This window comes from Cydia pomonella, chromosome 1 (assembly GCF_033807575.1).
Source record: "Cydia pomonella isolate Wapato2018A chromosome 1, ilCydPomo1, whole genome shotgun sequence".
Taxonomy (NCBI): domain Eukaryota; kingdom Metazoa; phylum Arthropoda; class Insecta; order Lepidoptera; family Tortricidae; genus Cydia; species Cydia pomonella.
In genome coordinates, this window is record NC_084703.1 from 23,778,327 (window position 1) to 23,797,832 (window position 19,506).

Sequence of the window (19,506 nt, forward strand, 5' to 3'; positions counted from 1 at the left end):
CAATGCGCGCGCATGGCATAGGCGCGAATGAAATCGACAAACAGGCAATTAAATAAATTGTAAAAAAAGCTAATATTTTCGTATTTCTATTCGACGGATGCAGATCAAATCGATAAAATGTTATGTTTATACATTTTCCTACTCCTCTACTGTTATCTGTCATTTATGCATTCATTAACACGAATATAAGAACATACATAAAAGGTTTCAAGAAAAGTCTATATTGTCTATTCCTCATAAAAGCTCTTGTGCTTTTATAAGCTATAACGTTACTGCGATTAATGGCTACCAACCTAGCAAAACCAAAACGAATACAGTTTTAAACTAAGTGCATTGCTGCCAACTTACAAAATATTCATTTGGTTGCATAGTAAAAATAATTACTTCATAAGTCAGAAACACGCATGTGACACCCGTAATATAGCAACACCCATAGACTACGAAGACCGCTTAGCGTTGCTTGTTAGTCTCCGTAGGCTACGGTGGCCAAAATTGAGAAAAAACTGTCCAAAAAATTAATTTAGCAAATAGCAAGTACCAGGGCCTCATGAGTTACGAGGAGGTGTCGCCGACCGGCCGGCCGCGGCCCGGGGCGGGCCGGGCGCGTAACAAGGTATGCTCGCGCGTTTTGGCTATATACTTTTGCTGTACTTTGTTTACCTAAATTAAGATTTATTTTTGTTAAATCGTAGGAAAAATATTGTATGCAACGTTGTATAAGTAGGTCAAAAAATTCTCGTGGCGTATTCCTTTACAATGTTCGCCTACGCCTTCGGCTCCGGCTCACATTGTAACTCACGCCACTCGCCTTTTTTGACCCTTCTTATACAACTGTTGCATAAAATACTATAATGTAATTTACAGTACATATGGTGCTACTTTACCGCACTAGTACGAAAATTAGCATATTACGTTACTGTGTCGAACATTTAAAGGGCCATATGTACTGTAAAACGTTGTACGATACAAGTGCGAATAGGTAATTCGCAACTTGTGTCGATTTAAAACAACTCCCTTCGGTCGTGTTTTAATTTATCGCCACTCGTTTCGAATTTCCTATTTTTCGCACTTGTATCGTAATGTACTATTACGAGATATTTTAATCTATAAATTATGTTTGGTGTGATAAAACCTCTTTGAACTAACATTTGAAAGCTAATAGTTGGTTAAAAAAATGTATTAGTCGACCAAATTAAGAAGGCTCCGTTTCCATGCATATTGTATCATAATATTCATAATGTACTAATTACAGTATATATGGTGCTAGATTCCCGCACACGTGCAGGAATGAGCACTTTCCGTGCATATGTCGAAACTTTAAAAAGCCATTTGTACTGTAAAACGTCGTAATAGTACATTACGATTCAAGTGCGAAAAATAGGAAATCCGAAACGAGTGGCGGTAAATTAAAACATGACTATAACTTAGATAGAGATGCTTGCTAATGACTGTTACTATGTTGCGACCAACTGCGGTACATTATAGAGATGACTTCCGCTTAGTTTTTATTGGCGAAAAAGACATAAATCTCAAAATAGTATCAATCTAGTAAATCGTATTCGGGAATCGCTTAGGAAAATCACACATAACAATAAAATTAGCTGTCTTCCATCATATCTTTGTGGAGCTTATAGAATAGAAGATGTTTATTTCCCTAGTTCGTGTCTGTCCTAGGAAGTGTCAGCTACTTAAGATCTACTTATATATAGAATAGAAGATGTTTATTTCCCTAGTTCGTGTCTGTCCTAGGAAGTGTCAGCTACTTAAGATCTACTTATATTTGTCTAAAAGATCTGTATAAGTGCTGTACACTTGTTAGAGTATGTACAGGGAAAATTTATATAAATCTAAACTGTTGCTGAATATCCTACTTACAAGTTACAACTAATTACAATTTATGGGGACGTGGAGCGTCTGTCTTTTTGGTACAAAGCTTATTTCACCTAGTCTAGAGTTAGTTACAAGGGGGTTGTACTGTCCGTAATATCCGTGTCCGATGTAGACGTCACCAGGGGTGTCGAGATCTTTGATATGCATTACGCGGAGTCGGCGAAGCATATCCTCATTTAGGTCTTGTGCACGAAAGTGCAATGGAGCCCATAATATTTAATTATAAGGTGGAGATGTTTGTTAGCTTACTTGCGACGGATATGCAGACTAACAAATATGTTTATTTATTCGACTCGAATTTGGACCTAATTTTAGATATGTTTTTGGACATCAGAATTCGTGTAACAATAGCAGTAAAAACCTTGACTTGGAATTATATTTGTATAGCTCATCTGTAGTTCAGTATTTTGTTTCTGTCACTGAACATTTCTTAAACAAGGTTACAGCGCCTCTTCTTAACTTGCCTAATTACTATCTAGCTACTTATAAGTTTATAACTAACACTATATGGGATTTGTTCCCGAATTAAATGATTTCAATTTCAATAACCTAAGAACCAGTAAAAAAATTTATATCTTGTAACGATAAAAAACTTAAGAGTTGTCAATATGTAATAAGTTGTATTCAATAGAGGCATTCGAAGTATGTGGCATAAGCGACTGTGAAACTGGTATTTGTGTAATACGTTGCTATTCATACGATAGTTCTTGTGAGTCCAACTTTGAAACTTTTATGTAAAAACTAGAACTAATGCTAAACCAATTTTTCTACGAGAGGTGTCTAGTCTGTGGTGATTGTAATATACATTTGCATTTTTCGCAATTTTATTTATACCTTTACACGAGCAATTCTTGTATATATATAACTATATTTCGGGGTTCTCGGAAACGGCTCTAACGATTTCGACAAAATTTGCTATATGGGGGTGTTCGGGGGCTATAAATCGATCTAGCTATGAAGGTCTTATCTCTGGGAAAATGCGCATGTTTGAGTTTTTATATATTTTCCGAGCATAGATTTTTTCCAGATATTTTTAATAAACATGGGATTAGTTTGTACCAATAAACATAGGTTTGTTTCTTACTTTCTTAATTTAAGTACCTCAAAAGGATAAAGACTCGTGCGTCTGTTTGTCCGTCTGTCACAGCTTATTTGTTTCGAAACTACTCTACCAATAATGTTGAAATGTGGTACACATAGGTAAGTCTATGACCCAAAGACGGACATGTAACGTAAGCTCGACTCTTGGCAGCGGGCACTAGAGAAGCAGGGCACTGGCTCCGCGCGCATCCATCCCCTAAAATTGGAACTTTTTTAGAGCCCAACACGCTCCGGCTCTCGATTTGCCTCCGTTTAGGTATTCCGGTGTGTGCCCCTCATCATTGCCCCTGCGGTGCGGACGTTGACCACTTAGGTCATCACGGTCTCTCCTGCCAGAGGAGCGCAGGCCGCTTTTCCAGACATGCCGCCCTTAACGACATCATCCGTCGGTCTCTTGCATCGGTCAATATGCCTGCTCTATTGGAGCCGACCGGCATATGGAGAAGTGACGGCAAGAGACCTGACGGGATGTCCTTGATTCCGTGGAGTATGGGGCGAGTGCTGGTGTGGGATGCAACCTGCGTGGACACGCTAGCCCCGTCACATCTCCATGGAACCTCGGTAAGGGCGGCAGATGCTGCGGAGGCGGCTGAAAACGCAAAGGTGGGGAAATACCGCGGTCTCGGTGCCGAATACAGTTTAGTTCCGTTCGGCGTCGAGACCCTGGGTCCGTGGGGTCCTGGCGCTCTGAGTCTCTTTAGAGACCTTTCAAAGAGACTCAGGGACGCAACTGGGGACCGGAGAGCTGGCAGTTACCTCGTTCAACGCATCAGCCTGGCAGTTCAGCGGGGTAACGCAGCCAGCATCATCGGGACCTTACCGCAGGGACCTTTTTAGATTTAGTTTAGTGTAGTTTTATTTTTGTATAGTCTGTATTTAGATTAATTGTAATTTTAAGTTTTTATTTATTGTTTCTGACATGTTTTTGTACCTTATTTAAATAAAATTACTAAATTATGAAAACAAGTAAAGTAATGTACCCAAAATAAGACTCCACTTGATATGTCATTTGTTTATTGAACTTTACAATCATAGCCACATTAATCTTGGTAAATAAATTATTTACAAATGAATTTCAAATATAGGGGGCCTTTTTGGGGGGTAAATGAGAAAATTAAAAAAGGAAGTTTTGCAAATTAAATCGTATTACATATCGTATGAAAGGGCTTAATATAGAAGTTATTCAAGAAAATAAAATAAAATTACCATCCCCCCTCCCTTCCCCCCTTTATCTACGAAACTACTGGGTCTAAAATTTTGATTAAAAAAATACACAAATAGTTGTTTACTTACATAAATATAACAGGAAAACCTATTAGAAATCTATAGTGAAGCGTGAGTTGGACTCAGAACAAAAATGCTGTTAGGCTGTTAGAGACAGCTGCAATGGTTTACGTGAGACGTGGTAAGGACAGCTATTGCGAAGGCCGAAGGCCGAGATTCAATTAGTGACGAAGACCCGAAACGTCCCGAGGAGGAGCGGCTACACGCGAGACTGAAGGTCGAGCTGACGGAGGTTAGTGCTTGAGCACTGTGTTTGAATACAGAACAAATAGTAGAAGTAGCCATGTGCAACGGTACACCCTGCAAATTTCACAAGTATCTTAAATGCGAAGGCTAATGGCCGAGCTCCGTGTAGGGCCAAAGGCCCGAAACGTTTGGAAGAGGCATGCCTACATACGAGGCCGGATTCCGAGCTGCGGAAGATTAGTGATTAAACACAGAATAATGGTCTAAGTATCTTAATTGCGAAGGCCGAAGGCCAAGTACCAAGTGACGAAGTCCTTAAACGTCTGAAAGAGCTCGCCCGCCTTTAATGTTTAAGCGTAAGTTTGACGATAGAAAACAATGTGGCTAGGCTTTATTTGGAACACAACTACAGCCACAATGATACCTGTACTATTGATTGATTAGGTACTTGCACTATTGTTCCGTGTTTGAGCTCTACATTCATGCAGCTAGGTCTAGGTCTCGGCCTTCACTTTTAGGCACTTGTACTATTGTTCTGTATTTGTTTCCTACTGCTATCCCACCTCCTTTACATCAGTTTTGTATATTAATCTTCGCACACCGTTGCCTCAAACAAGAGCAATCATAAAATATCCCTGAAAAACCTAATTTTTTTATTTTTTACAGATCGTTATAAATCTTACGTATTTTATTGTTGTAGTAATTAAATAAGCTAAAATAACAGCACTTTTTTCCAAATACGTCCATGAACTAATGCAATCACTAAGTAAACACCACGCATAAGGCTTATTTTAGCTTCGAATGCATGGTTTCTAGCGCAAAATCAGCACCATCCGTATCAGCGGTACATTAAATTCCAAGTAATATCTTCTTTCCTAAATATTGATATAAAATCTAATTATTATAGTTTTAAAGATGTAAGCCACCGCGCCATAACACATTCTGTTACTCGTAGTTAGAAGTTTAAATTAAAATTGAACAACCTAATTACACAAAGCAACTACAATAATAATATAAAAAAAAACTAGACGGAGAATTTGTTCAATAAAAGTCTAATGAAGTGTGTTAACTAACTCATACTAATATTGCCGATTATACAGGGTTATCTGTATCAGCTGTCTGGCGTCTGGCCCATGATGGCCCTAACTAATATTGACATGGCATAAAAGCGCGCGTCATAGACTCTCCGTATATCATTCTGAGTCAGAATTCTGACTATTCTGAGTGACCAGAGATACCGAGCCTTTCATGTCACTGGCGTTGACCATTTGTCCTAGGGTACTCAAGAGCTAGAAACCAAACCACATTGTACGTTCAATTTGCACTTAGTAGTAAAAGAATAAGAAAAAGTACCTACTAAGTGTACTTATGCATGAAATCATTAAACATTGCACAACAGTAGTGAAAACTTGTTTTAAATCTCTTTCGGAAAACTAGTTTCAACTGGAAAAACGTTCGGTTTCCTTTCCTATTATATTCAGAAAAATTAAATACGTCATACACAATGCCAGAATGCCACTGATGAATGATGACAGTGTCACATATATAAAATTCTAGAAACTAACACATTGGACGTGCAACCTTAACCTTCCTGTTTAAATTCCCAATTAAATTCATATGGAAAAATGCAGAAGTTTGCAAAAAACTTGTTTTTTCGTCTTTATTCGTTTTTTGGATTTGCATTGTTTTTTTCGAGCCCATTTTGACGGGCGAGTAACTACGGAACCTTACACTGAGTATGGCCCGACATACTCTTGGTCGGTTTATTTATTATTGATTAACAAGTAACAGCTTGCTTAATCGAAACAAAAAATTTAGTTATGATAAACATGATAAAGAACTACCCATAACGACATTTTCTTAAATCGTCAATTTTTTTCTTTGTTTACTTAAACCCCCTGTAGCTCCTAAAATATTGATCGTAGAGTAATACTCGTAGTAGCTTTTCTACTCGTCGACTGTAATGGTTGAATTAAGATTTCGTATACCAAACTGTAATTGGGTACTTTTCATGTATGGGCTCCCAACTCAACTATAATTAAATAAAATTATATAATCATTTAATTCAGGCATAGCCTATATAAGTGTTAGTAACAGCCTTAAATAATAATGTTAAACTATGACTATTACAATTTCCTAAAATCTACCATGCAACACGTATACTTAGGGCTAGGACTATACAATACCGGGTTAGAAATACGTACACCTTGATATTATAAAATGGTTTTCTATTAATATTAAAATTACGTTTTTGACTAGCCTCAGGAAGTTATTTAAAATATTCATTTCGAAACGGTTTAGTCAACTATAATGAAATTGACCAATCAAAGCTCGCCGCGGTCAAGATGAGGAAACAAAACGATAGCTCAAATTAATTATTTATTTTTAGGTTGTATAGTAGAAACAATTTCTTCATAAGTCATAAACGCACATGTGACACCCTTAATATAGCAACATCCATAGACTACGAAAACCTCTTACCGTTTCTTGTTAGTCTCCATAGGCTACGGTGGCAAACATTTAGTAAAAAACTGTCTAAAAATTGAATTAAGCAAGGAGCAAGTTCCAGGGCCTATGAGAGTTACGAGAAGGCGTCGTTGACCACCCCGCCGGCGGCCGGAGCGCGAACGAGTAACCTATGAAAGTATCGCGGCTGGTCGCGTACCTATCTTAAATTGCGCTATACTATTGATTTGTTTACCTATAAGATTTTATTAGTTTAAAGTATTATTTTTGTTGACTCGTAGAAAAAGTATTGTATACAATAGTGATATAATCAATCTTTTCAATCTCGTACCTCACTTAGGCATCTCAGCAAGCTTCGTTGCCTTAACACGGTACTCCACTGAAAAGCTCTCTATAATATTACGATTGTATAAAAATATAAGTAAAAGTCACTGGAAACACGTTCCAACATATAGAAAAAAAATCCTAAAGTTGGTAGTCGCTTAATTGTTGACCTATTGGTGCCAGTGGTGCTACTACCCTACCTACTTTCAGGACACTCTGGATACTAGTCGCAATTTGACGACTAACAACATAAGGTGTCGCGTGCTAAATTACCCGTATCGCTAGACGACAATAACAACACGAAAATCTAGCTTCGTGAAAATAGGTACTACCTTCCTAACTATATCTAATTACTATATCAAAGAGAATCCAGCGAATTCCGATGGCCAGAGGCGGGCAGGTTGCAGGGGGGCGGGTGAAGGGAGCCTCGTTAGCTATGCAAATACCCGTGCAGGAGCCGTCAATCCGATCACCACGCCCCCGCTACCGGTTGGTAACGGTAACTAGATACGAGACTACCGTGTACTGTCGACCCTACATAGATAGAATAAACTGGGAAGGGGGTATATTGTGCCAATTTTGTATTAGATTGCCTTAGGTACCTGCCTACACAAAATAAGTAGATAAGTACTTCAATTTTGTTCTTGAGAGCTGTTTAAATGGAAAATTTTAAATAAAAAAAAACGGCTTAGCGGACCATGTTCAAAAGTAAAGATAAGCCCATGTATACAATTCCGATCGAAAAGTCTCATTAAGCAAAACACAGCGCCATCTGTTGTATACTGCGTAAACTACGTGGCCGATCAAGTCTCTTTGGCCAGAGACATACGCGAAAGTAGACTGCACTCTTGCCTCCAAAAAACGTGTCTAGAAAAATGGCTCGAGGGAGACCTTAGTCCCTTTCTTCCTTTAGGGCGACGATGAAGTGACAATTGAAGAAATATTATCATTATTTCTACAGCTAAACAAGTTATGCTACTATTTTTATTAATATAAATATCATTATTATATATTTCGCCTTGCTAGTTTATTAACTTCACTTAAGGCTTGCACCCGACGCCAACGACCTCGCGCGTATGGGTGGAGCTTATATCCCTCACCGCACCACCCGCTGCAATAGATCGAGCGCGCAGAGCTGTGTTCGAAACAGAATTTCGCTTGATCGCGCGCGCAACGCAGCACAGGTCCGTCTAGCAACACGACTTGCCCCGCACTGATACGGAAGAGAGCGAGGTAATGGTAGGAGCCTAGGCGGGATTAGGCTTATTTTTTTGGAATTGAGGCATAGTTTTACGAATTTGCAAAAATCAAGAAAACCAAATCATTTTATAGTATTTTGTGAGAAAGATTGTAAAGTTTGATATTTATGTATGTTTTCGATAAAAGATGCAGTAGTTATAAGGATACAACTGAAAGGAATAGGAGTGATTTCAAGATTTTTTCTTCGCTTATTTAAAATAGATTTCCAGAAAAACCATATCATTGCTTGTAGATATATATTATATAATGTAAAGAACCTCCTTTTTTTAAGGCGGATAAAAAATATTTTTTCTCTAATTACCAAAAATGTTCAATATTTGATATTTTTGCATATGAACCATTTTTTTACATTTCAAATATTGTAAACGATGTGCTGATATTCCGTGAAACGAAAACGTTTATCAGGCCCGATCGATATCAGTCCCGATTTCAGGCCTGATGAGCTTTTTCGGGAAGTTTTGAGTCAAACATTGAAGCTCTTAAGCAAGCCAGTGGGTTTGACCAAGGAACCGCCACCGAAGTCATCTCCTCCCGTTCTCGTCTGGAGACTGATTGACAGCATAACTTCAATTGAATCAAAAACACGAGATGTAAGTAACTAAACTAACTAACGCGAAATCGCAATTTTAAGCAGCTTAGTACCCTTGTTCAAGGTGCTGACATGAGATGAAAGTTATTTTTATGATGTCAGAATTTTAAACTTCTGTTTATGGTCAAATATTATTTGCCTATAGACGCTACCTATTCCTGTTTTTTTTATAAGTAAAATAAATTAAATAAACCATAGTAACCAAAATTCTTCAAATAGGAATAAATATGTATTTTTACAGACACATGCGAAAGCTGAACTAGTTAAGTGTCACAAGAAGTGCCGTAAGTCTGTACCCCTAGTGTAAATATTTTCGACAGCGAAACGTGACGTACGCGTTTGCGTTAAGTGTCATTTTGTATGAGATTTTTAACTTTCCAAAACGTCCCGCTTGGCGCGCTGTTCAAAAACCCATACAAAATGAGACTTAACGCAAACGCGTACGCCACGTTTCGCTATCGACTAAATTTACACTAGGGGTACTGGAAGGTAGAGGTAAGGAATGCAATCTCCATCGGCAGAACTGATGCAAAAGTGTTCAGTTGTCAGCTATAAATAATAGTTCCAAATCTCTCCAGAGTAGCGCTAGAGTAGCTTAGTACCTAGACGTTATTGACGCAGTGAAGTGCGCTGTCTATGATTTGATTTACTACTATTCTAGGTACCTATTGTAGCGCCACCTATTTAAGGTTTTTTGATGACACTGTTTGGTATATGAAGATTCCATTCCTTACCTCCACCTTCCATAGCCGTAAGGCTGAATTAGCAGTTTCAAACTGACATTCGCTAACGTCTGCGTAACTTACTTTCTATACATCTCGCTCGCACTAATTGCGAGTACGAGCGAAATGCATAGAAAGTGTGTTACGCACACGCTAGCGAATATGTCAGTGTCAAACTGATGGTAGCTATATGGAACAAGAAAGTAGTGTGAGTAAAATTAGCGCCTATTCAGTTATACCTATTTAAGGGCGCTTTTATACTGTCAGTCATAATTGCGTGGAGAGGCGAAGTGACTTGCGTTGGGAGCTTTGGTGGTCCTCGCAACAATGCCGTCCATGTAGTTATAGCAAGAAATAGGTAAGCTTAGGATGCTCTCTCCACACATAGATATAAACCTATTTATAACACGTTTGAAGAGGGAAGAATAGCTTTGCGATCCTAGCGAAGTAACGGTATGTTTTCTATGCTAATGAAATAACGATATTTTTTCATAGAATAATTATCGTTACAGCAGGTATTTAGTTAGATTCGAAAAGCTATTCTTCCCTCTTAAGGAGCTCTTCAAATCCTTATAGGTACTATATCAATTTTTAACTTGATCATATATTAAGATGACCGCCCTTTATTTACAATTATGATTATGAATTCATATGTGACCTTCCACCACCTTATTGTGGTCGGCGCTTATTGTACCTAGTACCGGGTTAAGCGCCAACCGCCATAAGGTACAAGAGCCAATGTATAATCAATATACCTAATACCAAAGAGAATTTTAAATAGAGGTGTATTGTCAAAGAAAATTTTGTAGCTATGTAAGTTGACTGCCATCTTTCGACACATAATTTAAACTTTTCGAACGCCATTTGACTTTGATCCTTATTCTTTCACTGATATGTGTTCAAATTGTTAAATATCAAAAAGTGGCGCCATCTAATAGATCAAAGGCCAAAGGTAGGTAAGCATAGCATCGTTTCGAGCGATGGCGCCATATCCTTTAGGTAGTGCCCGGTAAGATGGTGCCACTTTTTGATATTTAACAAATTTAACACGACATATCAGTGAAAGAATAAGGATCAAAGTCAAATGGCGTTCTAAAAGTTTTAAATTATGTGTCGAAAGATGGCAGTTAATTTACGTCGCTACAAAGTTTTCTTTGACAATGCAACTCTATTTCAAATTCTGCTAATTACCTAAATTACCTATACGGAGCATAATTGTGTACAGCGCCATCTATCGGTAAATTTAATGCATGTAACCTATGTTGATTTTTCAGTGATCCGATTTCAAAAACTCTTATTTCACTTGAAAAAGGTGTCTTTAATGAAATCTCATAGAAATTTCAAGTGTAATAAACATAAGTGTAAAGAATTTCTTAATTGTTCTTCAATAGGTAAACTTCAGAGATAATGGGAATGGTAGGTATTCTTTTTCACATTTTCCTTCATAAACCATTTTTTTTCAGTGTGAAAATGTTTTGGAATGAACAATTTCAGCTCTTTCAAATGATACCCTGCTTGACCTAGTCACTACACTTTGAAATTTTGCCCCCTCTTCATATTGGACATTTTCCATGGTTAGTAAAAAAATACTTTGAAAGGGTCCATTTCCAATCGATAGCTTCAGTGGTTCTCGAGATATTTAGCGATGTGACAGACAGACACACGGACGGACGGACGAACGGACAAAGTCGCACCATAAGGGTTCCTACCTTTTTGGTACAAAAGGAAAAACCTTATAATTTCTTCAGCGGTCATTTTATTTTTCGTGTGTCTTTTTATGAATTTGACTCGCAGCACTGCAACGTCGTTCAAAGTACAAGATGCAGCCAGGCACGCGGGTGGCACTATACTCGTATTTGTATCACTGACATAGATGTACTAGACAGGCTATCGAGAACAAATTATGTCCGCCATTTTCGGCGTTTGACGTCTGTCACTAAGCTAAAGAATAAGCGTAGCAAAGAAGCGAAACTATTATGACAACTGTTCATTTTCTGCCTACATTCCAAGGTAAAGATTCTAGATCAATGTATTTATTTCCTTGCAAGTATATTGTTATTTTTAACATATGTGACACTGACGATGTTAAAATGTATAAAAAAATAGTCGTTAAACCCTTTCTATTTAACTCTTACTCTTTTACTTTTTCTTTTACTCTTAGCAATTTTGATCAAATCGCGCTTATAGCGTTCTATACTCTTTAAATACAAAAAAAAAAACACTACAAAAAATTACGAGATAATGAGTAATATATTTTTATTATGTATATATTCTGCAAACGATAAGGTAGGTAATAATTTGTACCTACGTGTTACATATGCGAAATGTAATCTATGCGCCAAAGAAAATGGCGTACCATCGTGTTTAAAGTGACGTTTTAAAATAATCTAAATGACCTTAAAACAAGAGTTTTTTTTTCAGTGGATTGTTCTGATATTGTTTTTATTATGTTTCTTGATATTAATAGAATACTTTTTCATAACGCACAAAGGCGTTGCGTGGCATCTCGCGAGTCGCCAGAGAGTCGCGAGTCGGAGACGTACTAAACGCAATGAAGTGCCGGCACTTCATTGAGGTGCGGAAACATTTTGTTAGAGATGCCGACTCTAGTTTTATCATAACGACTGTCAAACTTCAAAAGTGCGGCCAAAGATGAAATGCAAGTGTGTGCGTAAATTGTCAATGTGCGAACAAAAATAGTGATGTCATGTTACAACATAGAGTCTGGCTAGCCAAATATTGTTGACAGATATTACCTTGTGGTATCGCCAATTGTCTATGATTAAAAAAAGCTAAAAGTCTGTTGTCAATTTATGTCATTCTTTCAAATTGTTAGCGGTTTTAAAGGGGTTTATTTTAAATAATATTAATAATGACTATACCGGTCCCTCATGATCAGGTCATCTAAAAAGGCAAAAGCCTAAGTAGTAAAATTCCTAGAACGCACAACAGCTAGCTAGCAAAATGCCTGAAACGCACCATGCCTGCTTTTTTTATTACCTAAATCGCATTAGGACCTAATAGCAAAATACCTGAAACGCACCATGTTTGCTTTTTTGATTACCTAAATCGCATTAGGACCTAGTAGCAAAATGCCTGAAACGCACCATGTCTGCTTTTTTGATTACCTAAATCGCATTAGGACCTAATAGCAAAATACCTGAAACGCACCATGTTTGCTTTTTTGATTACCTAAATCGCATTAGGACCTAGTAGCAAAATGCCTGAAACGCACCATGTCTGCTTTTTTGATTACCTAAATCGCATTAGGACCTAGTAGCAAAATGCCAGAAACGCACCATGTCGTCTAACAGGTAACCTACCTACCTTTTAGTCAGCGATATAGTTCATCCCTACAACTTGTATGGTGTGACTATTTTGACACTTTGACTGCTACGAACTATATGACGCTGACTGTACAGTCGCCATCAAATGTATCGGAGCGGTCAGTGTTGTAATTTTAATTGTAATTTTGTTTTTATTAGTTGGCAAACCTGCATTAATACGATTTCTATAATAATCCTGAATGTTTAGGTTTTGTCCGACTTTTATTGATTTTTCGCCTGTGTGCCCCCCCTGGAACTACTAAAATAAGCGGACGATAAAATTTAAAAAAATATATGATGTACATTACCATCAAAACTACCACCCAAATTTGGATTGAACGAAATCTAGTAAGTAGTTTTTTTTTAATTCGTCATAAATAACTTTTATGTTATATGTTACTTGCTGCTACGGAACCCTTCATGGGCGAGTCCGACTCGCACTTGGCCGCTTTTAATTTAAATAAGGGAATGTTTCCTTTAATTAAAACAAGCTAACTTTTAAGGATTTAAGCCCTCCAAGGGCCTATTTCACCACGGTGACAGGTGCGACAAATGTGAAAGTGTCCATTACTGGCTTTGCAGGCGTCCATAGGCCACAATTACCACTTACCTTCGGGCGGGATGTGTGCTAAAAAAACTTAATAATTTCGCCAATAAACAGATATTACTTTCGCGAAGAACTTGTCAAATTGTCACAATAACACTACAATTGTAGCGGGTGCCGGGTGGCTCTATACTCCAATTTTTAATTCAAGACTAAAAAATCTACTATAATGATGCCACAGCAACAAAATTTTCGTATTATAGATCCCTATTTTGTAAAATACACGTCAAGATAATTTACTTATTGGTGTATACAGGACAATTGCTTATCAGATATACTACAATTTAGGTAAATCTAATTTAAAGTATATTGCCATTCAGCTGTTTTGCGTTTTAGACATTACATAAATTAGGCAACAGCATATTTTGTGACTCTGCTACTCAGACATTTGACGTTTTGGATGATTTAAGTCTTAGGCATTATGATTGTAATGTATTTTACTTCTTAGGTATAAAGCTTCTTAGACATCCGTTTCAGGCATTTTGCTACTTAAGCGTTTTGCTTTTTAGATGACCTGATCATGAGGGTACCCTCCCTACCCGGAGGTCCGCAAACTATTATTTAATAAAATAGAATAATCACGACAATGTGCGAAGTCGACGCGAAGCTTTGTATAACGAAAAGCTGCTATGTTTACAAGATGTAAACAATTTAGTAGGTTGGTGCTTTATTAATATTTTGATACTTTAAGTACTAGTTCTAACATTTGCTTACAACTTTGATTAAGTACGTGAATTTATTAATACCTGAATCTCATTAATAGTCCTAAGTGTGTAAAGAAACGGATAAACTAGAAGTTCTGGAAAATAACGATAAATTTAAAACATTGGAACGTAACGAGTAACTGAAAACCAATATTTAGAAGAAATCTGTGAAGTGACTGGTCAGTAGTAACTTGTCTTAGTACTTTACATAGTGGTAGAAATTATGTGAGCTGACTTTGAGTGCACGTCAACGTATATTTAACTTATTTCCTTAGGTACCATACGTGTGCACAGAAAATAGAAAATATTTTCTAGTATCAAAACTATAAATCCTACTACACAAAGTGTGACCAGCCCAAGATTTTTTGAATTTCCCGCCATAAATTTGTGTAATATTTCAGTAGCCAGACTATATTTAATAATCTATCGATGTTTTACTGCTTTATCGACTACCTACTATTTATATAAAAAATGTTATAGGTATGAGTATTATTACTACTATTAGACCCTATTATAGCGCTATAGTACCTTTAATTAATTTATTTTTTAAATTTGATATTCGTGCCTCTTTCTACTGACAAGTTGGGTTGGGTGTGTATACGCTGTGTACTTCCTTGTGTTGGCGGTAAAGCCGTGGAAAAGTGGTTAAAATGTAAGTACTGTGTAAATTCTATACTTACGAATATACCGACACGTTATCGATTCAGTCATATGAACATTTTGTCAAGCCCAAGCGTAAAGTAACAGTTTAGGTTTTTACACAAAATATTCTAAATTATTGACTAATATGATGAAATATTAACACACAATTGAAGAAAAACTTATAATGAACTGTATAAATTTGGTTTTTACACTTTTCATGCTTTTAATTTGATAAAATATCGTTACGAAAATTTCGCTAGGAATATCATAATTACCTGTGAAATCAGTATTTTCCTGGGTTTTTAGGGTTCCTTAGCCAAATGGCAAAAAACGGAATCCTTATAGATTCGTCATGTCCGTCTGTCTGTCCGTTTATGTCACAGCCACTTTTTTCCAAAACTATAAGTAATATACTGTTCAAACTTGGTAAGTATATGTATTCTATGAACCGTAAGATTTTCACACAAAAATAGAAAAAAAAAACAATAAATTTTGGGGGTTCCTAGAACTGAAACTCAAAAAATATTTTTCCATCAAACCCATACGTGTGGGGTCTATGGATTGGTCTTCAAAAATGATATTGAGGTTTCTAATATCATTTTTTTCTAAACTGAATAGTTTGCGCGAGAAACTCTTCTAAAGTGGTAAAATGTGTCCCCCCCCCCCCCTGTAACTTCGAAAATAACAGAATGATAATACTAAAAAATAGAATATATATGATATACATTGCCATGCAAACTTCCACCGAAAATTGGTGTGAACGAGATCTAGTAAGTAGTTTTTTTTCTATTACGTCATAAATGGTACGGAACCCTTCATGGGCGAGACCGACTCTCACTTGGCCGCTTTTTTGGCCCTGAAACACTACAACCCGGCACACAACATGACACCATCTTCACTAAATTACTTAATATATATTTTTCTTTTTGATTCTCTTATATTTTTCACTTCATAAAATACGGCAATGTGATCTTGGCCGACTCGGCCGACTTCTAACTCAAAAATGGTTACGTTTTCTCATAATTATGTAGTCTGCCTCTTTCGCACTCATGGCATGTTCATATACGTGATGGCTTCCCTTTCGCACACTTCATCGGTCTGTCCAGCGAAGCGTTTGATATGTCTCTGAGTTCTATACCTCAATGATTGTGTATCATCTTTTGCAGATGTTTTGTTGTTTGATATGAGTCGATCATGTATTTGTGTACAAAAAAATGTATGCATAAGGAGGCATATTTTTATTACAATTCACTCTTTGTCACTCCCTGGAGTGACATAAGTAGGCTTGTTCGAGCTGCTGAGGTGAAAAGAAATTTTAGTTTTTTTTTTAAGTATCGTTATTACACGCGTGGTATCTCGCCAGTAGTCGGAGACGTACTAAACGTAATGAAGTGCCGGCACTTCATCGAGGTGCGGAAACTTTTTATTATAGACGCCGACTCTAGTACTATATCTCAATGGCTTGTAGTGCGTTTCTAAATAAGGCCATGAATAGTTAATTTTTATAAACTAAGTATTCCATTTTTAGAATTGTTACCTATTAGACTAATGTTATTTTTACAGTACATAGTTGATTGATAAATAAAATCAAAAATATTTGGTCTCAAACTATTAGTTACTGTCGGAGACACAAATATTTATTTCTAGATCACCCGTTCGAAAAAGGGTTTAGGGGGGATCAAAGTGGCACTTTTCTTTCCTGCTAGGAGGGATCGAAGTGACAATATTCTTATATAGGATACGATTTTATTACTTTATTCCATTTTTTTTTAAAGCTTATATAATATTTTGGAACATAATAATGTCCATAGGTGATATGAAAAGCAGTAGGTAAGTATGTGTCACAACCGTTCACTGGTGTCACATGGTAGGATTTTTTTTATACTATGTCGGTGGCAAACATGCATACGGTCCACTTGATTGTAAGCTCCGTAGCCTATGTACGCCTGCAACTCCAGAGGAATTCCGTGCGCGTTGCCGACCCTAAAAATTATTTCCACCTTGGGCGTTAATAACACTTGAATTTCTCACTACGCTCAGGATTCTATTTTAGACTTCCCCCGTTACGCTCGGGATTCAATTGTAGAACCCTTCGCTTCGTTTAGGATTCAGTGGACACCTTCGCCGTAAATATCTCATTTTGCTCCCTTGTGATACAATCTAGTATTACGGAATAAGTTGAAAAATAACTGGGTACGTACCTACGTACTTACCTATAATTCGAATTGTCTTCGAATGTGGGGTTATTCCGAAAATACCTAACCTAACCTGCGCCTACCTCTAAAACGACGTAATTGATGGTGATAATTTGAAGTGGCCAGAAACAATCGTACTAAAATTTGCCACTAGATGGCAGTAGTGACGCAAAACAAGGTGTTTATTTTTTGTTCAGATTTGTTGTCATAAAAAAGGAAAATTAGCTTGGCTGTATGAACAGCACCAGATATTTGATTTACATAATTTAATAAACACTGATTGATCTAAAACACAGTCACTTACACATTATTAAATGAAATGCACCTTTAATGAACGCAGCTGTTGGGGCTTACGAGTAGGACTAATCCATGGAGATCTAAAGTGGAGCACGCTCTAACTTTTTTGTCATACTAAATTGAACCTTATTACTGAGGCAGAAAGGTTTTCTTAGCAGACTAGAAAAAACAGTCCACTTGAAATAGCAAAGGTGGGTCGCGGTGTCTCACTCGCACATGCTGCCAATGATAAAAACATACCATTGTGCTAGTATTTATCAATATACCTACTACTGAAATTAAATACCTTTTTTATACAATTTTAGTGCTATATTCAGAGTGCGGTTCTCATATCTTTTAAGTAATTTATAAATAATTATGATGTCAATATTATTAACTAATTAAACCAAGCACTTTGTCCACAAACAACAAAAAAACATTAATTTTAATAGGGTAGACATTGTAGAAATTTGAATATTAATTGGTATCCATTCACGTATTTTTAAAATATTTCCAAAATATATCATCAAGTTGGATGATATATTTTGGAGATATTTTAAAAATACGCGAATGGCAACGTTCAGCATTTGATTACGAAATATTTTTAAAAAATGGTTAAAAAATTATATATATCGTTGTCTAAGTAACCTCAACAGCAACACTAGCCTTATTGAGCTTACTGTGTTTTAAAGTCCTATAATATTTATTTATTTATTTACCTCACAAGAGTCACAAGCCGACTCTGTTCAGTATTGGCGCTATAGTATCGAATTTCTTAAACGATCATTACATAAAATAAAAATTAAACTAAAATATTATAAAAAAAACATACTTTGAAATAAAATAATAAAAAATATAATTTTCTTTAATAATACAAGGAACTTAAAGTAAGCGTACTTATTTTAGAATGTAAACGTCATGCCTCATTTGAAGGAAAATTGATTCATTTAATTGGAAACATTTATAAGCAATGGTGGCTGACGAAGGTTTGGATTTTTGTATTCACAATTGCGTAAAAATATCATATTAAACTCGATGCTTACGCGTAGAATGTAATATCAGTTGATTTGTTTTTATTTAGTGATCAATTGTGACACCCATTCACCTCACAAACAACCATCTATTTTTTAATTTTCAATCGGGAGATGTACACAATCGTACTGCGAGGGCCGTTCGAACGAGTGCGACATAATGTCGCAGCTGAAGTGGTTTCACTAAGGATGTGCGGACTAGTAATCTATGCTTTTTAAATCTATGTGTGGACACACCTTTTGGCCAATGTACACTATCCGTATTATTTTCTATGTCCGTGACCGTACTTCATGGTTTTCGCTTGTGTGTGTATTTGCCTTTCCTTGCGTTGTGTCATTGTAGTGTTAATTTTTTGTGTGTGCCAGCATAAGTCAAGTCACAGAACAGAAGTTTGTAACGTTAACGTTCGCTCAGTGTTCATAAATTGCACACGCCCTAATAGTGAAGTATACTTTAAATACTAAGTATGATAATAAATTAAGATATTTATCTATTTTTTAGTTTTGTTCTGTTGTTGAAGCATTATCAAAAGAAGAATGTCAGTTAGTGCTAGCGCCGAAAACCTGTCGACAGATGCCCAAGTAAGTAAGCATTATGTATTATTATGATGCTAACGTAACTATTCCTCATTTCGAAGAGCTTAATGTTCTACAGCAAGAGCTTGAAGGTGGCTATAGTTTCGTATTTATCATGGTATAATATTCCGATGATTTTCTGAAGTCTTTTGTGAGTCATAGCTTGGGGGACCTAATACGGAAGCAGTGACCTATTCCTATTAGCGCCTATATCCGCGAGTATCAGCCCTCAGTGAACTATGCAGATAGTCGTTTGGATTTATGAGGTTGACACGCTCGTTAATATGTGCACACAGGCTATTTTTTGAGACTAGAATCTATAGCATTTAA

At 36.6% G+C, this 19,506-nt stretch overlaps 1 protein-coding gene across 2 annotated transcripts in view; it reads left to right on the plus strand.

Annotated features, from left to right (window-relative positions):
• Positions 1-18,757: 18,757 nt before the first annotated feature.
• The window catches only part of LOC133518231 (G-protein-signaling modulator 2), a 34,382-nt gene continuing 33,633 nt past the window's right edge, over positions 18,758-19,506 (plus strand). Inside the window, exons 1-2 of one of the 2 annotated variants that reach the window (XM_061851869.1) lie at positions 18,758-18,990; positions 19,103-19,182. In XM_061851869.1, the coding sequence (XP_061707853.1) occupies positions 19,138-19,182 (45 nt within the window). In that variant the 5' untranslated portion in view covers positions 18,758-18,990; positions 19,103-19,137. Of the gene's footprint in view, positions 19,183-19,506 lie in introns of both variants that reach the window. The other variant, XM_061851864.1, reaches the window with a different exon arrangement.